This window comes from Lutra lutra, chromosome 5, assembly GCF_902655055.1.
Source record: "Lutra lutra chromosome 5, mLutLut1.2, whole genome shotgun sequence".
Lineage (NCBI taxonomy): Eukaryota > Metazoa > Chordata > Mammalia > Carnivora > Mustelidae > Lutra > Lutra lutra.
Genome location: NC_062282.1, coordinates 81,430,000 through 81,455,058, shown reverse-complemented (window position 1 = coordinate 81,455,058; position 25,059 = coordinate 81,430,000). Strand labels below are relative to the sequence as shown.

The window sequence follows — 25,059 nt, the reverse complement described above, 5'->3', positions numbered from 1 at the left end:
AAGGATTGACTGTCCTGTCTTGTCCCACCCAGTCCTGTGCATAAAATCACAGGTATCTTCAAATTAAAAGGACTCAAGAGTCACCAGGCTGCTCCATTTGCTAAAAATAACAAACTCTTTAAATAGCACAAATGATTATTTTATAAAAATTCAAAAACAAAGAAGCCAAGAGGGGGAACCTGGGTGGTTCAGTGGGTTAAATGTCTGCCTTCAGCTTCAGTCATGATTTCAGGGTCCCTGGATGGAGTTCCTGAGGAATAGAGCCCTGAGTCAGGCTCCCTGCTCAGTGGGGAATCTGCTAGTCCCCCTCCCTCTATTCCTCCCACTCCCCTCCTCCACTCATGCTCTTGCTCTCACTCTTGCACTCTCCCTCTCAAATAAATAAATAAAATCTTAAAAAAAAAAAAAAAAAAGAAGAGGAAGAAGAAGCAGCATCAGCAGCAGCAGCAGCAGCAGCATCTCTAGATACCCAGAGAAGAAAACCTGGGTATCTAGAGATAATAGTTAAGATACTGGTGAATAACTCCTTCTGGAATGTTTTCCTTAACTGCACTGTATTTGTGTATATATGTGTATGTATGATTTTTTTTCCTTAAAACAAAAAGAATCATTATTTTGTAAACAAAGAAATCTAGTATTTGGTAAACTTCCTCAAGATTGTGCATAAAATGAGCTTGTAAAAACTCAGGCATTGGACATCTCATCTTTTGAGCCAATGCTCTCTCCTACCACCTCCTAAAAGAAATAAATAATTTGCATCTTGAATAAGATCCCAATTACATCTTATGTTTACATTTACATTAGTACATAGCAGGTGCTCAATAAACTAATACATGCTGAAATGACTGACACTAACAGTGCTGTCTCAGGTATTTGTCTTGGCCCAGCTCTGCCAAGCTAGCTTTTCAGAGATGCTCTTTATTATCACTAACACCAAAAAGCATAGCTTTCAACAGGCTGCCAAATCCCAAAGACCATATGGATACAAGGACAGTGTCCTTTAATAATAACTGGCATATAACTTAGAATATCTGCTACTGGAAAGTGCTTCACTTTGGAATGTTTCCTTTTGGCTTTATTTTAAAATGAACCATTATTCTGCTCCTTTATGGATTTGTTCATGAGGGATTCATTTTTTGATTCCTCCCATGTCCTAAAGGGGGATATTAGAAGGACCAGTAAGTATCAAGACATTTGCATAAGGTTTGTCTTAATTTTCAGTTGAGTAATATCAGACTTAACCATGAATAAAACAATTTCTGATGGGCCTATTCATGTCCAGAGTCATGGTGCATTAATGACATGACAAAGAAAGGATAATCTAGGCTTGGCCAACAATTCCTGTTTCATTAACCGTCTGGCCAGGGCCAGGTAAAAAGATCCTGTGAGATAGTCCAACTATTTTAGAAGAAAACCTTGTATCTGGGCAGCATGCTAAGCAGGTTAAATGGTAGTTCTAGTGAGAAGGGAAGTATAATTCTTAAAAAGGCAAAATGTCAAGGTTATCTCTGAAAAGAATAAGAAAACCTGATTAGCAAGCTAGATTGAGAGGCATGCTTGAAACAGAAAACTGCCATTTGCCTGATAACTTAAGGGAATGTGCTTAAATGGTCCAGTTCTGGGAGTTAATGCACCGAGCTAGCACCTTCATTCCATCAAACTCCACTGGGATGACCCGGGTCTATGGCAGATCTGAAGACCTTCTCTGAAAGGAGGTCCAAGGCTTTTATGAAGTGCTAGCTCACGCAGAAGGCAAACTATGCATTCTGGGGAACTGAGCTGTGTAACCAGTTATTAAAGAAATACCTAAATGCTCTGTCTGCTGTTTTTATCATTATGATGGTCCCATCTTCAACATAACAATGCATAACAGGGTCTCCAGGAACTTATAAGATCCACCAAAGAATTAGTATTTGTGCCAAGGCCTGAAACTTTCAATATATAATAGGGAATCTCGAACACCTGGCATTTTTTTAAATAAGATTTTATTTATTTATTTGACAGACAGAGATCACAAGTAGGCAAGAGAGGCAGGCAGGGAGAGAGAGGAGGAAGCAGGCTCTCCGCGGAGCAGAGAGCCCAATGTGGGGCTCGATCTCAGGACCCCGGGATCATGACCTGAGCCGAAAGCAGAGGCTTTAGCCCACTGAACCACCCAGGCACTCCTCTAACACCTGGTATTTTTATCTGCCTGGCATCCTTTGAATTGTGGCATCCAGTTTTCCTTGGATTGCCCCCGTCCCGTTACATGTGGTTCTAACCAAGAATAGCAGTTGAGAACCCCACAACTGCCTCATCAAAGAAGTAGGTGCATTATTCAAGAGAGGCTACAACTTTCTTTAACTAGGAATATTGACTTGCAGTGGAATCCCAAGAAGATAAAGGTGGTCAGAGCTGAGACATTCCAAAGGTAGTACTCCAAAGGCACTATACAGGAGTTCCCTTGTTATTTTCCACCCCTTATTTTATCTATTATTCAACAAATATTTATGAGTGCCTCCTACTATATAGAAAGCACTGTTCTAGATGCTAAGGATTCAACGGCACAGAAACAGAAATCTCCAACTTCAGGAGTCTACATTTCAGGGAGAAGAATACAAAACAACAAACAAGTCAAATACAGAGTATATTAAAGTGATACGTGCTATGGAAAAAATTAAGTAATGCTAGTGGGAAGGGAGCACAAGGGCTGGCGGTTACAATCTTAGAGCAAGACCTCACTGAGGAGAGAAAGGGAAGGAGGACAGATCAGGGCTACGGACTGAAGGGCATAGCAAACGGGACTAAAAAGGAGCAGCCAGGAGGCAGGAGGAAAACCAGGAGGATGTGATATCCTGGAAGCCAAATGAAGAAAGCATTTCAAGGAAAGAGGGAGTGAGAAACTGTGAAACCCTTCAGAATGATCAGAGAAGGGAAGTCTGAAGCTGATTTAGCAACACCAACATGACACTTCTCAGGGGAGGAGTAGGTGTAAAAGCCCAAGTGGAGTAGGATCTAGAGAGGATTTGGGAACAGCAACACAGACAACTATCTGAGAAATTCTGCTGAGAAGAGCACAAAGAATGGGGGAGTATCTAGAAGGAGATGCAAGATTGAGAAGGTTTTGTTTTGTTTTGTTTTTTAAGATTTTATTTATTTGAGGGGCACCTGGGTGACTCAGTGGGTTAAAGCCTCTGCCTTTGGCTCAGGTCATGGTCTCAGGGTCCGACATCGGGCTCTCTGCTCAGCGGGGAGCCTGCTTCCCTCTCTCTCTGCCTGCCTCTCTGCCTACTTGTGATCTCTGTCAAATAAATAAATAAAATCTTTAAAAAAAAAAAGGTTTTACTTATTTGAGAGAAAGAGAGAGAGACTGAGAGAATGAGTGGGAGGAGGGGCAAAGGGAGAAGCAGACCCCCCTATAGAATAGGGAGCCCGATGTGGGGCTTGATCCCAGGACCCCAGGATCCTGACCTAAGCTGAAGGCAGACCCTTAACGGACTGAGCCACCCAGGAACCCTCAAGAAAGGTTTTTATTGTTTGTTTGTTTGTTTGTTTCATTTGTAAAGGGTCGCAGAAATCACAACTTATGCTGATGGGAAAGTCTCAAGAGAAACTGAAAAGTTGATCATGTAGGAGACAGGGGGAAAACTCTTGGGAGTGAAGTCCTCCGGGATGCAATCAGGAATCACCTCTAGTGCCCCAGGGCAGGGAATGCCTTTAGGTACAAGTGCAGGACTGTTCCTCTACCACACAGGGAGGAAAGGTAGAAACATAGGCATGGGGGTGGTAGCTTCTGAAAGTTCTCTTGATTGCCTTTATTTCCTGAGTGAAATAAAAAGCAAGATCTGAGACAATTTACAAGAGTAAGAGTGAATGGCGTTGAAACGTGAAGCAGGGTACCAGGCACATAAGGGCCCTTGAAATTGCTTTCCAATGTCTGATGGTTCAACTCTACTTTCAGTTATATGATCGACCCAGAAGACGTCCAATAAATTCCATTCTTTTTTGTATTAGCCACAGTTGACTTCTGTTGTTTACAACCAATGATCTGATATACCAACTTTTTCTTAAGGCCTAGGATTATTCATGTTCTCACTGAAAGTCTGATTTTAAGGGGCACCTGGGTGGCTCAGTCGATTCAGCATCTGACTCTTGATTTCAGCTCAGGTCATGATCTTAGGGTCATAAGACCAAGCCCTGCATCAGGTTCCAGGCTTGGTGGGGAGTTTCCTTGAGATTCTCTCTCTCTTCCTCTCCCTCTGTCTCTCCCCCTGACCCCACTCATACACACACTCTCTCTCTAAATAAAATCTTAAAAAGAAAAGTCTGACTTTTATAAAATAGTGATTCTATTTTATCAAATCCTATACATCCCTAAAGGCATAGGAAGACCAATGAGCCCAAAAATTTGAGCTCTCCTCCCAGAATGAAGAAATAATACTTTCCATTTACAATACCAAATTGGAAACACTAAAGCAGTATGCTAAACTACTTAAAGAAAAACATGTCAACTCATGTGAGAAAGCAGAAACGACATACCAAAATTCAAATCCCCTGACAATTTCTTCAAGCTTTCTTTTGAGTTAAGCTGCAAGAGTGTCTACCAAGACAGCATGAAGATGAATACACATAAAACTTTCCTCGGGGTGTAGAGTAATACTTCAAAATAGACTTCACTAACTCAGGGAGGGAAATCCACATCAAGAGTCCACTATGAGGTAACCTGGAGGCACAGAGAACTGTTTTTACAGTGGATGGCAATGTTTAATCTGGGAATGGCATCTGAGAGGGCAGGCAAACTGAGTAAGAATGAAGGAAAGACTCCCCCACAAAGAGAAAACTTTGAAGATCACAAAGATGAGTGGAAATTTCCAGACCATGCAGACTAAGATGAGTCTTCTTGATATAACGTGTCATCCCCTCCAGGAAATTAATAGTTATTAAACTGCAGCACAGACAGCTGCTTCTGAGATGAAATCAGTCTTGCAACACTAAGAAGCAGGAGGGTGAAGGCAAGTAGTTGCTAATCTTCCACAGAAGTTAGCCCCACATAGCTTCTTTCAAACAGGTGCACTGCTCTGCGGGGCATTTGACTCATGAAGAGCCCTGAATACTAACAGGGAAGTGTGAAGCTTGGTTAAGGTATGACCTGAAAGCAGGTATTAATGGGCTCTTTCTCCCATATGACCCTGAGCTGGCACATCCCTTGCTAGGAAGGGTGCAAGCAGTAGTCAGCCCCGCTTTGGGCCAAATGCACACAAACTGCCAAGAAAATAAAATCAGAGCAAAAATAAACATATGCACACCACAAGAGCTCTGTGTGCTGTATTTTCAGCATCAAGCCCTAAGATTTTTGCTTACCAATAATGGAACTATGAAGAAAGTCCCATCTCTTGAATAAGAATGACTTGTTTTGGCCTAATTACTTGAATAATTCTCCTATTTTCCCTCATTTTATAAGGCAGGGCTCCATGATCTTCCCTTCCCCATTCCCCAACTCCTCCAACAGATTATGAAAGCCGACGATTACAGAGGGCGTCCTATATGCCAGACACTCTTCTAAGAGCCCTATGTGAATTAGTTCATTTAATCCTCACAACAACCCTGAGAGGGCAGGCACTATTGCTGTCTCTAAGTTTTCCAGAAAGAAGTGTAAAATAGGTGAAGCCTTTTATACTTGACTTCTCCAGGATTTACTAGGGGTTTTGCAGGGGGAGTGAGGCAGAGAAGTTAGTTACCACCTGGGTCAAGCACCGGAACTTGCTCCATCTGTTGGGATCATCTTGCAAGTAGCTAAGGACTGTTGTTTGGAGCCCAGCTCCTCCCCCCCACCCCCACCCCCCAATTAGTCAAAGGTTTCCCCTCAGAATTTTAAAAAATAACCCCTTGCTTTCAGGTTGTGCATGTGTAGATGCCGCTCTGTGTCATGCCTCCCTGGAGTGGGAAGGAGGAGGCAGGAGGCACCTGGTATGGGAAGAGGTGACAAGCTACCAGGCTGCACCTGCATGAAGCAAGGTGCAGGCTACCTAACCGGCTCCTGCAGTGCTAGCTGAAGTACACACAGGACAAGCCAACAGAATCTGATGTGCTAATTTAAAAGTCTCTGATAGTGTTATTTGAGATCCGTTTCACATAAGGAAACTCAGGCATAGAGAAATAATTCACATAAAGTTGCAGAAGGGACAAGAGCCAGACCAGGCAGTCTGACTCCAGAAATGGTCTCTTAAGCACTGTGCTCTCTCAGTGATGAGCTTTGACTGCCTAGAAGTCTGCCAGCTGCCTCAACTGCAGCTGCCAGGTCTGAGCCACAATAGCTGGGAAGAATCGATTAGGAAACTGGTCAGAGTAAGAAAATAAGTACTGCAGGTAATGCTCACCATTCAATGCAAAGAAGGCGCCAACAAGAGAGCGAGTGGGCGCCCCACACAACGGAAGCAAATCAATTACTGTTGTGCCACCGAAGAGAAAATTCAACAATCCTGGGCCCAATCCTGGGCCTAATGCCTAAGAAATAAGGCTCATCAGAGCAGAAATAAAAGAATTGGGGACGAAAAAGGCAACAGACAAGATCTTTTTTGAAAAGATGAAATAGATGGAACTTTAGCTACATTCACCAAGAAGAAAAAGAAAGGTGACTCAAATTCGGAAATGAAAAAGACTTAAAAAGAAAGGAAAGAAAGAAAAAAGAAAAGAGAGAGAGGAAATCCGGTTCTGCTAAAAGCTGGCAAAGAAGAACAAAGTCATTTTTATGTTAGTTAATACCCTCGCTTTTATAATACCTCACAATAAATGGGGGCAGCCCCTGAGAAAGGAAAAGATGGCGTCCTTCTCTTTGCTCCTCCTGGAATTTGAGAGGGAAACTCCATGGCCAACTGGGTTCAGAAGAGGAAAAGGTACATCAGAGAACAGGAAAGTCACTGAAAACATTAACCCAACAGAAGTGGAACAACTCAGTGCAAACAGGAGGCCCAAATCAAAGGGGCTCCAAGACTGCTGAGCATTAACAGCTTGAAGCCAAGCATTTCCCCTTGCAGAATGGGTGTTTCTTAGGATGTGAAGGATTTAGTTCTTTGAATTCAGAAATTGTTTTTGGTTTTTTTTTTAAAGCAAAAATTTAAACTTAACTTGTATCTTTCCTTCTCCTAACCCTAAAGACTGAAAGGTCACAGAACAGAGAAATTCTGGAAGTTGAAAGTAAGTGAAGGTCTGGCAACTAGGCTAAATAAGGGCTGAGGTTTGATTTTGTCTATATTTCCATTAATTTAAAGTGCTAAGTTGCCTGTTTGCTTTAAAATATGTGGTTCTCCTCTTTGCAGTATCCCTTTAAATAGATTTTCCTTTCAGTGTGCCAAAAATAGCTAGAGAAGGTCCTTTGAGAATCCCATTCTTAGTCTTAAAAAAATACATTCTCCTCTCCAGCCCATGCACATAAACAGATCTGGAAGCACTTCTTCCTACTTCTTCCAGTGGCCTCTAATTTATCAGAAATAAATATTTTAGGAGAAAAAAAACATAGCTGGTCAGGGAAATGATTCTCCCAGTCCATTTTTGCTTGTTCATTAATTAAGCGATCACTCATTCTGGAGTCCCTCTTTCAGGACTAGCAGACAGATGGGCCAGGTGCTGATAATTCAGATGCCTACCCCATGGCCAGGCAGGTGGGGGCACAAAAGAGGTTGACTACACCCAAGGGATAACAGAGACCGCTAGGATTTGGTGCGATGAAGAAAGCACGCCCGGGGGTTAGGGTGTGGCCTCTACCCAGTTGCAGCCAACTCTGAGCAAAGACACCTAAATTTTTTCAAGTAAAATCACCCCAGTTAAAAATGTTAGAAATCTGTCCAAAATTTTAAAATGGCAACATGTAGAACAATACCAGACAGAATGCATGTATGCACTACTCTGGCTGGACACCGTTGTTTGCAACCTCTAAGTAAGAACCAAAAGATAAAGGAAGACAGACTGCCTGTCCCCTGAGAGTTTAATGACCTAGTAGGATTAAGAAGATAGTCACTTGGTCAACTGTCCCACAAGGTGGAATGTGATACCCATTAAAAGGGAGAAATAAGCGAAGCCTATGGGAGCTGAGGAAAGCGAGAGGGCCCTTGAGGCAGAAAGGATTCTTGTAGTCAATGACATCTGAGCTGGGGCTAAAGAATGAGGTAGACTTTGGCAGGCAGACATCGGGGAGGGACCATTCTAAACAGAGGAAAATGAGTTGCACAAGGTAAAAAGAGGGAGTTGGAAAGAGAATGTTTGAGAAATTGTCAAGACACTCTTCATGCTTCTACCCGACAAATATGTGTGAGTGTCTGTGTGTGTCATGCAGTAGGGACGCAGAGGTGATCATGAGGGGACACAAGATGAGGCTGCGAAGTGTGAGTGTCCAGGCCAGACAAGATGTTGGAGGTGGTTCCCTGAGTTTTATCTTCAGAGCAATGGGAAAGTTTCCTTTGAATTTTTTTTAAGCAAGGGAATCACATGTTAAAATCTGCAATGTTCCAAGTTCCCCAGCTGCAGAGCATGCATTCTGTGGAATGGAAGAGAGCCAGAGTGAGTTGGGAGGCGGCCTTTGCAAGCAGTCTGGGAAAGAGATGACGCCAGCTTGGACTGGGGCGGGTGGGTAGCTTCAGGAGGTAGATAGGAGTTAAAATCACCAGAACTACCAGTTCAGGGTAGGATTCAATGAGGTAGAAGCCAAATGGGACTGGAGAATGTGGTCAGCATGGCTCTATGGGGGTATCAGGGCCCACCACCAGTGGCCCAGTAGCCAAGCAATGCTGTACTGGCAGCAGCGGGGGTCCAGGGGTTACTAGAGAGAGGGAAGGTTTAGGAGCCAGGGTGTATGGCTGAGGTAAGATTGCCAGAGAAGCTCATAGGAGCTTTCCATTTTAGAAAGTCATCATCTCAAAAGCACTATTTTCTTTTAAACGTGCTTTGTAAAATTCCACAGCTGTTTTGTTTGGACTAGTCTTGAGGGCAAGGAAATAACTAGCTCTTCTCACGTTCAACAGTTCGTCAATAAACCAAATCTTTAGATTTGGGATGGAAGAAGAAGGAAAATTAGAATATCTATAAGATATATGTTAATGCCAAGTATCCATGCCCACTTCCTTTTATTTTGACCATGTCTTAAGAACTTCAAAGAATGCTAGTTAACCATCACACAGTTCTCTTTGGTTCTAAGGCCTAGCAATGACTTTCTTTATAACCACAGGCATTTGTACGTGAACCCAATTCACTCTCTTTCTGGATCATTAAGGAAATATGAATATATTCTTCTGGACTGGCAGAAATTCCTGGAAGTATTCATATTCCAAGGGGGAAAACAGCCAAGCCACTAGATGCTCAACTCTTGATGACTTGTGACAATGGAGTTTACGTTTTTTTTTTTTTTTTTTAATTTCTTTTCAGCGTAACAGTATTCATTGGGAGTTTACGTATTTTGATAAGATCTCACCTGTATGCCAAGCATTTGCCCTAAATCATTTTATGATTTCTGCAATATACAGAATTTTGTCATTTTTGCAAAGCCACGACAAGTAACAGATCATCCAAATAAACATCATATGATGAAGTAATGAAAATAATAGGAATCAGCAAGTGGTAATGAGACTAAAGTTGATTTTGCCCTCCTCATTTCTCTGTCCTGTCTTCCACCTCCCAAATCTTAGAATTTTAGTGTATGTGTGCCCATACTGCAGATGTATTCTTCTTCTCTCCCAAACTGGTCTATCTGTCCCATTTGTCTTAATTGTATTAGCATACCACATGAAGATCATTCAATAGATTTAATGTTCTCTGTTGAATCATATTTTATCAAGACTATTTGCAGTAAGCATCAGGCACTGCCTACTCAGAGCTCTGCTTTTATACTGATATCTAGGCTTCCCACCAGTGGCCCAAGGAAGTTCTGTTTGGTATAAAAAAATCATGGTGGCCCCATTCCCCTTGTTGAAGAGTGTTTCAAACCAGTAATATGTGATGGGAAGTCTGGAGAACTTCTGGGGAAAATATCATCATAGCTCTTAAAAAGAGAAGCGAAGAAAAAAATAATGCTTTTTCTTGCCTCTCGACAACCACAAATGTGCAAGGATGCAACACAACATCTTATGACCGTGACCTAGCCAGCACAGTGATGCTGGCTATGAGCAACACCATAGAAATAACCTGAGTATTTCGTGAGCCAAGAAATTAACCAACCCTTTGGGCTGATTCTGTGTAATGAGAAACAGATTCCTTTATTGTTTAAGCCATTTTGAATTGGATTTTCTGTTTCTTACAGCCCAGAACATCCTAAATGATAGAATACTTCTTTGTAGAAGCAAGAAAAGGGCTCTACCTCTTTGATAACATCCTAGCAACAAAGGAATACTTGCTTCAAAAAAGAGAAGAGACTACGACTGATTTCTCAATAAGCATTTTGGGAAAACTAGCTGTGAAAGGTGTTTTTAATAGCTACTCCTGATGTATGGAGAGTCTTTGAAATCCTTCCAGTGCAGCATAAACAGTGTAATAAAATGATGAGCCACTACAAATGGTATGTGTGGGGATATGCAACATAGTTGGAGTCATCATAATATGTAGGTATTAGGAAACTACCATGAAATTTGTCTTTATTTTTCATCTACTCTTATTTCTTTCTACAATTATAATATTGGGAATTTTTTCTCTTTTCCACTCCTTTTACCTGATGAAAACACAGAATTACATGATTAGAAGGGAACTCAGAAAACTGAGGTTCAGAGAGGTGGATTAATTTCCACAAGATCCCACAGCTATCCAGGGACCATTTCCTTTACTATTAAAAATGCTTTATGCATGATTTTAAAAGACAACCATTTGCTGAACACTCAATTTAATGTAATGTCAAACTGTAAAGATATGGGAAATCAAAACTGGATTTTCTAGTAATTTGATTATGAAATCTCCTTTTTGAATTCATTGCTTTGAGCTTCTTTGTGCTATTTCTATTACCTTCCTAAATCCTAATCCTTTCCACTCAATACCATTTCTCTCTTCTAGAAAATCCCTGCATGTGGCCCATTCTCTTAGCCACTGATTCTTAAAAGACCGTTTGCTACTTAATTACCTGAGAAATAAACCAGACATGCAGATTCCCAAGGAGAGTCCAATTTAGTAGAGCAGGGGTGGGGTCCCCCAATTCAATTGTAAACAAACACGCCAGGTGAGTCGAACTGTACTTTGAAGGACGTGACTCCAGATTACACACTAGATTCCAGAATCCAAATAGAAAACATCTAATTATCATAGTGGATTTAAGCTGGAACAACAAAAATATGTGCACGGTTGCCTGTAATTTTTATGTTCCCTCTGAGGTCTGAAACAAACCCAACAACTCTGTGATTTAGATGCACCCTGGTAAGCATTTGCTTGGAGGCTTTGAGATTTTATCCTTTCCCCTAAGACTTTTTTCCCCTCTGAGTGCATTTCTACTTGGGATTAAATATAAAATGTCTTAACTCTCTCCACAGCTAAAAGAAATCAATTTTGGAAAGCGTTTCAAAAGAGCACTTTAAAAATTGCACAGCACAGGGGCACCTGGGTGGCTCAGTGGGTTAAGCCTCTGCCTTCGGCTTGGGTCATGGTCTCAGGGTCCTGGGATTGAGCCCCATATCGGGCTCTCTGCTCAGCGGGGAGCCTGCTTCCCCCTCTCTCTCTGCCTTTCTCTCTGCCTACTTGTGATCTCTCTCTCTCTCTCTGTTAAATAAATAAATAAAATATTTTTTTAAAAAAATTGCACAGCACAAAGTATCCTTCCTTTGAACCAAACAACTGAGAGATACACAGGGAATACACGGTAGGTAATGAGAGCAGTGAACACGGGTTTTCCAGCAGATCCAGCCCTGAAACCAAAACTTAGGAAGGAAGTTGACCATTAAGTAAGTGGACCAGAGGAACAATAGTTCAGGCTTATCAGAGAGTAAGTCTGAAACTGAGAAAACTGGAATCAAACAGACAAACCCCTTATCCCAAGTTAACTATCATTTCCTGGTCAATTTTAAAATAGAACAGTGCTGTAAATGAGAATATAGCATTTAAATGGAATCTTAGAACTCCTCTGGGTGCCAAAGCCTTTTTTCAGAACTAAATAAACACTCCTTACTGGATTAAGCAACACACATTTATACCCATCTCCACAAAGATACTTTTAATCCCTATCTTCTGAGACCAAGAACAGAGCCTACTGAGAACTTAAGTCTGTGTATTATAATATTGGCTCTGACCAACTCACACTATAGCCTCTATGTACATTCCTTAAGGATTAAATGAACAAAGAAATGCCACATAACCTCATAGAACCAAAGAAAATCATTGTGATTGTGAATCAAAGGCAAGACACAATGCTCCATAAATGCTATACTGTAAGTAACTCCGGCAACAAAGTTGGTTTAAATTCGTTAGAAGGCAAAAGTCAAGGTCATAGATGTCACCTGCATATTCCAGGTGTACTTCTTGTTAGATCAGGGACAAAGATGGTTTGAATTTAATGGGGTTTGGAACACAGAGGTGGACAAGAGGGAGAAAGTGAACTATCACCCAAGAGAAAAATAGGCTCAAGTGTTTAAGATCTACCTTAACAGTTTTTGGTGTTTTTTAAAATCATTGTCTTCCCCCCTTTAAGATTCCTAACAATCCTCACGGCATTTTAAAATGGACAGATGCAGTAGTGTGTCTGATGGATCACCATTTACTTTCCGTCATGCTCAGTCCAATTAAGCTCTCAGCACAACTCCACAGCTTGAAAAGCCCACTGCTCTCAGCTGGTTCTGAAGCCTTCTCCTCCAGTTGCTCCCTAGAGGCTCAAAGCCTAGCGGCCCTAATAGAACAGCCCTGAGCATCCCCACACATACTTGGCCAGAGTATATAACCAGAACTTCCTCTGTTTCAGTAAAGGCCCTTCAAGTGTGCAAAGTTTTGTAACTAAAATCTAAACCAGCTTTTCTATTGAACAAATGCCTGACTGGGTTGTGTGGAATAGGCACCAAAATGTCATCTGAGAGCATCTGGAGTTACTTTTTAAACCCAGTTCTCATTATTTTAAATGCACTTCATCAGGACTCTTTGACATTTTTGGGGTATTCTCCTTGTAAGCTTGCATGTTCTCTGCTATGCTTAATTGTTTCTGAACATGCAGTCCTGATACCACATGGCAAGAAAAACATTTGACCAATAACAGAGAAATCCTTGATTCTGCCTAATTGCTTCTGACCAACATGCTAAACACTCTTGCTCCTTCATAGTTAAAATCTGTGGAAATCTTTTGGGAACACATATACTCTCTTTCTATAAGGCTCTATCAATGTGCTTAGTAGAAACAGGAAAACAAACCATCATAATCTTTCTCAGCTATTGACTTATCCCAGAGAAATGACTTAATGGCATGAGAAAAGTGTGGGTAAGGACTAAATGCACAACACACTAACCAGTTCTGTAGACTGTGTGGCTTAACAGCTTAAGTTAGCTGTTGTAGTCTTTCTTAAATACTCCAGTCTCCAACCAAGAACATTCATCCAAGTGAATGGAAGGTTAGAACATACACACATGCAGTCACTGATATAGCAAGGCAAGTCAAGAAGGCCATTTCCAAAAGGGTCCACCAATAGTTAATAAACAAAAACTCAAAACCATCCCAAGAGTAAATATTCTTAGCAGGACAATCAGGCCCCATGCTGAATGCCTTGCTTTATCTCAGAGGGCACGTAGGCATTTGTGAAAGATAGTTAGTTGATTTATTCCTTAGGCTTTAACACATGTAACATTCAAAAGCACTAACACTGTAGATAAAGAGGAGCCTACTATCCATACCTGACTGATGAAGAAACTAAGGAATTGAGGGGTCCATTGCTTGCCCAGGGTTCATTAAGTGGTTTAAGAACACAGTCAACTCCAGAACCCAGGCCTCTTTACTCCAAATCCCGGGTCTGTAAACCCACAACATGTTCCTATTTGTCTCTGATCATCACAAGAACATACAACTCCTGAAAACTCTGCTTTGTGACCTAGTTATCATGGATGACATATTCCTGTTTACCCTAGGACATCACAAGAACAAAAGCCCCCTGACCTCTCTGCCTGGTGGCCTGGTATCCTGGGCGCTTCCCCAGCCTCCTCTGTAAGGACCACGTGGCATTTACTGCTGTTACCCACTGCAGTTAACATTTCACACATTTCTTTCCTAACCCTTCAGCATTCCTGATGCAACAGTGGGAGGGGGAAACCTGAGCAGAACAGAGACCAGCTTTAGCACTAAGACATGAACTTTCTAAGGGTGAGAAGAGGGCAGCATTCCGTCTTAAACCTACTTTGCCAAGTGGTTCATGAGCAGCTGTAACATCTGCCTATTTTTCTCTGGGAGCCGATGAACAAGGTTGTGGATTTCAGAGACCCGAGACTCCTGGTTTTCCAGCTCTGCAAAGGAAGGAAGGATGTAATATTTGATCAGTGACACAGCCAAATCAGATTACAAAACAAAATCAAAGGAAACCAAAGGTTGGGCACTAACAGACTGAGGATTTCTCAAAGGTTTAAGAACCTGTTCTATGGACTCATGGCTAGGTCTAAGTGTTGTTTTTGTTGTTGTTGTTGTTTTTAATTTATTTATTTGACAGACAGAGATCACAAGTAGGCAGAGAGGCAGGCGGGGGGGGGGGGGAGCAGGCTCCCTGCCGAGCAGAGAACCCAATTCGGGGCTCGATCCCAGGACCCCGGGACCACGACCCGAGCCGAAGGCAGAGGCCCAACCCACTGAGCCACCCAGGCGCCCCTAGGTCTAAGTGTTTTTAATGGTGCTTTCTGTAACAATTCATTTTAAAAAATGACTGTTTAAAGAATTCAAACCAAAATGATGATGGGAAGAAATGGAGCCAGTCAACTGCACACTTAGAGCAGACAGAAACCTGGGAGCAGCTGGCTTCCTAGAATGATGGCTTCATTTCAAGGAAGGAAGGAACTTTATGCACTTGTCAAATGATGAACAAATTGTACATGAACAACATTACAAGGGTCTCAAATATCAAAACAATGTCTCAAGACAGCATCTGACAAATCGAAGGCAATGTCCAGTCACTCTCAAGTCATGTGTGACACCCAACCAGCCTAGTGGAAGAAAGAAATGGCTGATGAAACATGTAAATCTTCCTGCCAACCTGTCACCTCAATCAACCCCTGCCATGGCGTGGTTGAATTTGGGTAAGTGGCTTCATTTCTCTGGGAGATAAACTGACAGTGCTCACACACCTATTTATAGGATTGATGTGAGGTTTAATTAGAGAATGGCTGCTATGGGTTTGGAATTTCTCTGAGAAAGAAATCACATAAACTCGATCTTTACTCCCAGCTTTCTCTCAAGTCTTTCTCCTCCCTCTTTTAAGGAGACAACTCTGAGAAGATAAGGCCACCAGAACATTAGGTACTACTAAATAGGGCCAGTAGTAGTTACCACGACAAACAAACTTTGAAGGCTTAAAGGAAGCAGGGAGACCACAGAGACTATTGACATAATAACACTGTGGAGATTCATGCCAGATTTAAATCTGATAGAGAATCTTACTATCTCTTACAGGAGGCCTGTCCCGAGCAGACAGATTCCCGTATACTTAGGGTAGCTTGCACCTAATCCCTATGTATTTTAATACCAGTAATATGACGCAAGGGACCTGGATGATATAGCTGAAGAATGATCATACGCTGTAAATGGAATCCATGATGGAAAGGGGACTGGGAAGTTACATAAATGGTGTCATATTCAAGGAAACAATTCTAATGCTCAATTTAGGTAATGTGTGAAGTCTGATTCATTCTGCAAAATGCTACTCAAGGGCTGGGAAAAAACCCAAGGAGTTAGAACTCCAATAATCAAAATTAGAAAGCCAAACTTGCTTTCCTCTCCTCTCCCCACCCCAAAAACACATTCTGAAGTTTCTCTCCTCTACTGTAAATTCAGTGTGGTAGCAGGGCCCTTGACAATCCCAGTTTGGTTTCGTTTCTATTTTGTGTCTGTCTCATGAGCAAATGTGTAGGTATTTACATACAAAATACAAGGGGTAGAAAGTTTTTATTTTGGGATACTAACTGTTCTTTGGTATAGAAAAATGTATTCCTTTCCCCCTTAAAACTGGCAAAAAGAAAACTTACTTGCTGCTTTGATGAAACTTCTTTGAAACTGGTACATCATGAGTGGTCCTGGAAGCATTCTGGGATAAAAGGATATACACCAGTCAGTTTAATAAAAACAAACAGACTCACTAAATAGCAGCATAGACACTGCCCAACTGTATACAGACTAAGATCAAGGGACAAAATAGCAACTCAATAGCCCAACTGAGTTTCTCTTTTTGAAAGGGTCCTGAGATTTCCTGTGACATTTTCATGCTCTTTCTTTTTAAGGGAATGGATACAACTATGTTTCCTAGTTACAACTAGGAAAGTGCTAATGTGAAAGTCTAGCACAAGCCAAGAGATTTCCTTTTCAGTCAGTGACTCACCCATTGACAAGAGCATTTTAAGATGTGTCTAAGAAAAAGGAAACTAACTAAACATTTGTAATTACCTGTGCTTAAACTCTTGTCTTCCCAGCAGCTTGTAATTAAAAATCAGTTCATCTGGAAACACTATGAGAGACTTCTGTGATTTTGTGGCAAATTCACTACCGAGGGTTGCTCCAGAATGCCAAAAGGGCTAGAACCCCTAACATTAAGCACGACATAATCAAATTTTATATAGTTTTTTAAAAGTAAACATACTTTTATATGTTTTATACTTAACGTTTGTTAGCTAATCATTAGATCAACATGCACAAATTAAGTGCTAAATACAAACCTCTGTGATTTGGCTTTGTGTAAACTACAGTGATAGTATATGTGGTATGAATGTTTAATCAATATGTTTAATGAGTGTGTTTAACTGTAAACTTCAGTTTTTTTCTGACAGTCCAAATAACAACCTTCTCAACAGACTATAAATTATTCTTGGCTCAGGTTCTATTTTATTCTCATCAGAACCCCCAATTTAACTCCTGATCATCACTTGTATTACATCTTACTCTTGACTTCAAGATCCTTCTATCAATTCCCCAATAGCCAATAAAACCTGCATCACCAATTTCTTTTCTGGGGATTTTTCCTCCTTTGTTTTTGAGCCAAGTGAATCTTCACAAAACCTGAACAAATGCTTATGCAGTTCACCGGTCTCCTCTTAGTTGAGACTGGACCCTCACCTACCCTTCAAGTTCAGGGTAAGTTTCAGTCACTTCATAAAACTGAGATGGGGGCAGCTAGAATCACCCATTCCCTAAATAACCAAGGGAGGGGCAGAAAATAGGAGTCATACCATGCACAGTGTTATGAGATAAAGAGTCTCTTCTCCAATAAAATAACATTTTCCTATATAAGCAGAGGAGTCAAAAAGGATTTCCATTAATAAGGACAATCTATTAAGGAGTCTATCTATCTGTAGATAGATTATATTGCAATGCACAAAACCATCAAAACACATAGGATATGTATGTAATTATGGACTTTCATCAGACTGAGATACGGGGTTCCTTGTTTTCTGAATAGAGTATTTGGGGATTTCAGGAAATACCATATTTTAGGTTCTGTTAAAGGCTAATCATCATAGTAACTTCTCATAAAGAGCAAAGCTTCTTGAATCACTCATGGCATCCCCACAAATGGCAACCCATCAAGGAGGGATGGCTTACAATTGGTTTGACCAGCTGAGCTAATTGCACCCACACATAAGCTGTTTCTATATCCAAACACCCACTCAACAGCATTCTGGAGGCTGGAAATAAAACTGCTTTCTTCCTGATTGCATGATAGCAAGCTGGCACCCTGCCCTGCAAATGGAAAGTCCCTACCTTAGGTAGGTCTTCAAAGCACTAGTGATCGTCTTTATCTCCCATTCAGCACAGATATCGGTCTCTGTTTCAGAAGCTGTTTTGGGGTCTAAAAAGAAGAAAAGGCAATGTGTAAACAGGAGCAGAAAATACAGCTAAAAAACAAGCATGGTATATAAAACCATTCAGCCTCCCTATCAACCAAAGAAATCCAAATTAAAACAAAACAACACCTATTTTTTTTGTTGGTTCAGTTAAGAATATGGTTAAAAATCCAAGTATCTATTGCTGACAAAAATGTAGTGAAATGGATCCTCTCAGAAACTGCTGGAGGCAGAAGAGATAAAATGCAACAGTTATGAAAAGCAATTTGGCAATATGTATCAAGAGACATAAAACTGTTTATACCCTTTGAAGCAGTAATCCCATTTCTCACAATCTAGCCTCAGAAAATAAGATAAAGCAAAACCAAAGTTACATACCCCAGGAACATTCAATACATGCTAATTCTCTGGAACAGCAGAAAAAATTTTAAAAGGAGATAACTTAAATGTCCAATGATGGACGAATGATTATTTTGACATGGCTCCCTGATGGAAAACTATACTGCATTTATATGAAAATACTGACTATGCAACAGTAGGGAAAATGCGTGGATTATCATGCAATGTCAAGCAAAAACACCCAAACAAACCAAGATTTGAAAGTTTACGAAAAAACTGTATGAACAAAGGCTGAAAGGAAGTACTCTAAAATTAATATAGTGGTTGTGTTAGAGGGGAAGAACTGTTGTTTTTATATTTTCTAAACTATGACTCAATTCCATTACTTTTATATGTCTTTTTTTTAAATTGCCTTAAGCCAAGAAGTGCAATGGGGACCGCCATAATTACACTGGCTCCTTATCATTTCTTCTTTCATCTCCTCTTGTGTGGACTGGTCAACAAACGTGTGTATTGAAAATGCACATGTATTAAAGGAAGAGACCACTCTTAGAGCTAGTCTTCCTGGGCAGCACACAGCCCCATCTCACCACTGACAAGATGGTTGGAAGTGAAGGCTTTCAGTACGGTGAAGATAGAATCCAGCTTTCTTAGACAACAAGACTAGTGATTTGCATGCCTACTGCACATGCTTGCGGGAAGGCTCTAGGCTTCCAGGGGTGGGAAATGAGAGTCAGACAGACCAATCAAAGCACAGCATCTCTTTGGCCCCATGGCTGGTTCAGGAAGAACCCAAGACCTAAGCCAGTGGAATGTCAGGACCTTTCTAGGAGACAGGGGAGAGACTCTCTGCTATTTCCTTTTGGGTTTGTACCTGGAAGGTTCTCCAAACTGCTCTAGATGCCACTACCTAGAGCCCAAGAGTGAAGTCTGACAGACAAAGCCAGAAATGAGAGAAGCAGAGAGAGCTGGTCTTGATGACATGGGTTGAGCCCTCATATCTCGCCATTCCTTTCTTATCATATGAGCCTATAAATTCCCTTTTCCTTAAGCTAGGTAAGGTCAGGTTTTCTGTTTTTTCTTTCTTTCTTTCTTTTTTTTTTTTTACAATCAGAAGAGAACTAAATAATAGAGCAGTTAAACAGAAACAGCCACTGGACTCTTTCTCAACAGTCTCAAAGAAAAAAGAGGTTCTTCCTGCAGAGACACAGCTTTTCAGCTGGAAGGGGAGAATGAGTCACAAGTGGGCACAATATATTTTCTATTTATTAGGAAAGAACCCACTTTCATTCTAGTAGGAAGAGTCCAAATAATCATGAGTGGATTAAGGAGTTAGGCTCTAATCCCCAGGTAAGGGCACAAATCCAGCTGATACCCACTGCTCTCAGTATGTTCCCTGATACATTTAATTTTTTAAAAAGATTTTATTCACTTATTTGACAGACAGAGATCACAAGTAGGTGGGGGTGGGGGGGTTGCGGGAAGCAGGCTCCCTGCTGAGCAGAGAGCCCAATGTGGGGCTCAATCCCAGGACCCTGGGCTCATGACCTGAGCTGAAGACAGAGGCTTTAACCCACTGAGCCACCCAGGTCCCCACATTTAATTTTTTTTAAAGATTTATTTATTAATTTTAGGGGAGGGGCAGAAGGAGAAAGAAACTTAAGTAGACTCTGCCCTGGGCATAAAGTCCACGAGGGGCTTGATCAGGTTGTGAGATCACAACCTGAGCTAAAACCAAGAGTCAGATGTTTAACTTACTGAGCCCCCCAGGTGCCCCCCGCATATGTATTAGGTGAAATAGAAAAGGCCCCAGCTCCCAATGCATTTAGTTCCTAAAGACAGCACATTTATGTGTTTGCAGGTGACCCTAGCATTAATGAAATCTGTCTTATCACATGAAACAAGCAATAAACAACATAAAGTGTGTGATTTTATTTCTAGGGTCACAGAATAGCAAACTCCATAAAGCTCTATCACAGCAAATTTCTGAAAAGCCAACCCAAGGGTGATTCTCCAAATGACCAAAACCTCGGCCGCTTTAATTCTCTTCTTGCTTTGTCATCTTTCACTCCCTTAATGGTTTCTTCCTGCGGAAGAGCATGTACCAAAAAACTTTGCTTAGCATGACCTTTACCCCTCCCCAACCCGAGACACATGGAGAGCTGCCATAGTGCATGGTTCCTGGATGCAAGACAACTGTTACTGTACATTTTTCTGAGGAACAAACCAACTTCCACCCAAGAAGAGTGAGCCCAACACTAAACAAGCAGCAGTTGGCAGGTCTGGGAGTTGTGAACTGTTCCACGGACCACATTTAGCAAACTAATGATTAGCGTCCATTTATTCGGGCTCTGTAACCATAGGAATATTGTGTAACATTACAGAGAGGAGAGTCAGATTACAGCCCGGCTAAAGGGCTTTTTATAGCACCAACAAGGCAAGGTTTAGAACTTGAGCACGTCCATTTTAATTCATTTAATATCCAAACTAAATTGAATACAGCCTCCCAAACCCTCATTTTCAGAAAGTGCTGCCAATGTCCACACCTCCCTTACCAATGCTCCCTCTCACTCAGAGAAACCCTAGTGGCATCCAAACATGACGCAAAGGCATAATTACAATTATCCTCTGAACTCAGTACATTTCTCCCTACCAAGTCACTTGACCATTGCATTACACTGTGAAACGAACGTAAGCCAGAGGATCAGGCCAACATACAGAAAGGCAGCCTGTGGGTAAACTAAACTGAATGTATTTCCTCATGAATCTGCTCCCACAGGAATCTGGAAAAATAGGAGACAGACTGGAAGCAGCGGTTACAAGGGGAAGAGTCTCAGAAACATCTCAACAATCAGATGGACTAGAAAGATCCATCTAGTCCAGTACTGTGTTGCTGATGAAAACACAAGAGACATTCTGGAGGAAATGATCAGGACCAGCCATCTATGTACTCCTAAATTTCCTAAGAATTCATTATAATTGTATGTAAATTAATTTTTTTCTCTTTAACTGAGAAAATAACATGTGTACCTAGCAAAAAAATATTCAAGCAAAACAAGTATATAAACATTAAAATGTAAACCTTTCCTGTGCTAGAGGCAACTATAAATAATAGTTCTGTGTATATGTATGCTATCTCTAATACCACATGCAAATATAAGCATATAAAAGCACATAAATACATACCACTTTTTAAAAACATAAACACATGTACACTATATATGTCATTTTGTGCACTGTTATTTTCATTTGACAATACCTTGAGAAAGTGTTCCACATTGGCACACAAATTTATCTACCCACAGAAGTACTTCACTGTATCGTAATGTTCCCGTTAATGGAAATTAGATTATTCCCCGAGTTTTGTTATGATAAACAATGATATAAACTACTGTTTCCATGTATATGTCTTACTTATAGAAAAAAAAATTCCCTGAAAGTAAAATTGAAATAAAAAAGTACATGCATTTTTTTTAAAGATTTTATTTATTTTTTTGACAAAGATCACAAGTAGGCAGACAGGCAGGCAGAGAGAGAGAGGGAGAAGCAGGCTCCGCGCTGAGCAGAAAGCCTGATGTGAGGCTCGATCCCAGGCCCCTGAGATCAAGACCTGAGCCGAAGGCAGAGGCTCAACCCACTGAGCCACCCAGGCACCCCAAGTACATGCATTTTTAATTTTGAAAGCTATTCCTCAACTACCCCTCAGAGGCTGTACCATTGACTGATCCCCAGATCCTAGAGCAAAATGCAGAACTTTGATCTTGGCCAGTCTGAGAGGTGAAAAAAGTCCCATTTTTAATATGCTTGTTTGAAAAAAAAAAAAGGAGTAGGAAGGCTGAGAATCCTTTCCTATGTGTCAAGTTTATGGAGTATACTCACCTTTTTTAAGCACACGGTTGCATGATTTTGGACAAATGTACACAGTCAAGTGACACCCACAACCGGAATAAAGGTAATTTTCCATCACCATGAAAATCTTCCTGTGCCCCTGTACAATCAATCCTCTCCTTCTACCTCCAGCCCCTGGCAACCACTGTCACAAAGCATAATACTTTTGAAATCCACCCATGTTGTTGCATGTACAGTAGTTTGATCCTTTTCTTACTGGGTAGTAAACAATTTTATGGATATCCCACAATTTGTCCATCCATTCATCAGGTGACGGACATTTGGGTTTTTTCTAATTTTTTACTGTTATGAATAAAGCTGGTATAAATATTTACATACAGGTTTTTATGTGGACTAAAGTTTCACATCTTGGGTCACTACATAGGAGTGGAACTGGGTAAAATTATGTAGGAGAGGTCACATAGTAAATATGTTTAACTTTATCAGAAATTGCTAAATTATTTTCCGAAACAGTTGGGTCATTTTGCTTTCCCACAGCAACCTGAGAGCTCTAGGTGCTTCAAATCTTCATCAACACATGATATGGTCAGGTGTCTAATTTTGAAATTTTAGCTGTTCCAGTAGACATGAAGGAATAACTGTTTTTTTAAATTTCCTTTTCTAATGACTAGTGACATTGTTTATCTTTTCATGTGCTTTTTGTTCATCTGTGTATCTTCCCTGGTAAACTATTCAAATCTTTTACCCATTTTTAAAACTGAATTGGTTGTGTTATTATTATTGCATTATTACTGAATTACTTGAGTTATTTTTAATAAATTCTGGATACAAGTCATTTGCCAGATACATATCTTCAAAAGGTTTCTCATCTGTAGCTCCCAATTTCTTTTTCTTAGTAACTTTTAAAGAGCAGAAATTTTTTATTTGGATTAAGTTTTATATTTAATCAGATTTTTCTTTTCTGTTTCCTACTTTTTGTTTTCTATTTAAGAAATCTTTTCTAAACAAAGGTCACCAAAATTTTCTAAATTTTCTCCTATAAGTTTTATAGTTTTAGCTCATAGGTTTAGGAATATAATTTATTTTGAGATTATTTTTATTTTTATTTTTTTATCTTTTAAAAGATTTTATTTATTTGGCAGAGAGAGAGATCACAAGCAGGCAGAGTCAGGCTGAGAGAGAGGGGGAAGCAGGCTCCCTGCTGAGCAGAGAGCCCGGTGTGGGGCTCGATCCCAGGGCCCTGGGATCATGACCTGAGCTGAGGGCAGTGGCTTAATCCACTGAGCCACCCAGGATTCTGAGATAATTTTTAGATATAGTTTAAGATAAAGATGGAATTTTCCCCATATGGATGTCCAATTGTACATTCATTAAAATCACTGTCCTTTCCCTCACTGAACTACCGTGACAGCTTTATCAAAGATCAACTAATCAGATTCTGAACACCTACAAATTCAACAGGAAATAGAAGAGAAGAGCAGCAATTCTAGGAACAGAAAATTTACCACTTTTGGGAAGGTAGGACGTCTGGAGAAGCCAATCCAAAAGGACAGGAAGATAGACCACAGGGGAGGGGCCGGCTCCCAGCAAGCGGCAGAGCAGTGGAGCACAAAATTGGAACTTTTAGAAGTCTGCTCCACTGAGGGATGTTGTTCCAGAGGCTAAGTGGGGGTGGAGCCCTTGTGGGGACAGTGTGGTCTCAGAACCCTCGGGGTCACTGAAAGACCGGGGGTGCCTGAGTGTGGCAGAGCTCCCAGGTATCGAAGAAGAAGCCAGCTACAGAAATGGACCGAGGTGAGGCTCTCAGCTCAGGGTTAGCTTAAACTGTGATGCAACGCACAGTAATGCCACTGCTCTTTGAGCAGGGACCCCACAAGTGGCAGATCCAGAGAGACCCCCTCCTTCCTCCTCTGGAAGGAGTGGTGCGTGACTGCACCGCAGTGATCTCCTGGGTTTGGAGACTCCAAACAGGGCCCTGCACAGAGATAGAAATGCTCGGTCACAGGCCTGGTGACCCAGAGTGCGGCTGGAGATCAGGGAGACGGGAGGGATCGACTTTTTCTCTGAGGGTGCACTGAGGAGTGGGGCCCCAAGCTCTCAGATCCTGCGGCGCCAGAAATTGGGAGGCCACCATTTCCACTCCAGTCCTCCAGAGCTCTATGGAAAGCGTTCAGGGAACAAAAGCTTACTAGAGAGAACATGAGCAGATTACTTAGCCTGGCCCTTGGTAAGGGTGGTGCAATTCTGCCTCGGGCAAAGACATTTGAGAATCACTGCAACAGGCCCCTCCTCTAGAAATCAGAAACAACACTGAGCCAAGACCAAGATCACCAATCAAGGAGAACTGCAGAACTCCAGAGCAAGGGAAAAGCAACACACAGAATTCATGGCTTTTTTCCCATGATCCTTTAGTCTTACAGAGTTAAATTTTTTAAATTTTATTTTTTTCTTATTCTTTTTTTTTAACTTTCCTATTTCCTATCTTATCAATACCTTTTTCTAAAAAAATCTTTTAAAATTTTCATTGTTATAGTCATATTTTATCGTTTCATTGTATTTAACCTTATTTTTTGTATACATATTTTTTTTTCTTTAAAATTTTGGGATGTAATTTCTTATAATAGATTAAAATATACCCTAAATCTAGCTCCAGACTTATGACATTCTCTCCTCTTTTTTTTTTCTTTTTCCACCCAACTTATCAATTCCTATTTTATTATCTTTTTAAATTTTCATCTTTACAGTCATATTCCATCGCTTCATCATGTTTACCCTTATTTTTGCATATATATAAGTTTTTCTTCCTTTAAAATTTTGGGACATAGTTTCTTCTATGAGACCAGAATACACCCAAAATCAAGTGGGTGGCTCTGTTCTACTCACCAGTCTAATATATATATATATATATATATATATATATATATA

The 25,059-nt window shown here is 40.8% G+C and overlaps 1 protein-coding gene and 1 long non-coding RNA gene across 9 annotated transcripts in view; one reads left to right on the top strand and one right to left on the bottom strand.

Moving 5' to 3' along the window:
- Window positions 1-25,059, bottom strand: part of ARHGAP26 (Rho GTPase activating protein 26) — a 445,619-nt gene that overhangs the window by 146,569 nt on the left and 273,991 nt on the right. For all 8 annotated transcript variants that reach the window (XR_007127482.1, XR_007127483.1, XR_007127484.1 and 5 more), the window contains exons 15-17: window positions 17,864-17,951; window positions 16,138-16,196; window positions 14,307-14,412 (exon numbers count right to left, since the gene is read on the bottom strand). Coding sequence is in view for 5 of the 8 variants with exons in the window: in XM_047730366.1 (XP_047586322.1) it covers window positions 14,307-14,412; window positions 16,138-16,196; window positions 17,864-17,951 (253 nt within the window). In the remaining 3 variants the exon portion in view is untranslated. The remainder of the gene's footprint in view (window positions 1-14,306; window positions 14,413-16,137; window positions 16,197-17,863; window positions 17,952-25,059) is intronic.
- LOC125100279 (uncharacterized) lies at window positions 15,051-21,371 on the top strand. The gene is made up of 2 exons (XR_007127486.1): window positions 15,051-15,192; window positions 21,065-21,371. It is a non-coding gene; the product is annotated as an uncharacterized LOC125100279 (long non-coding RNA).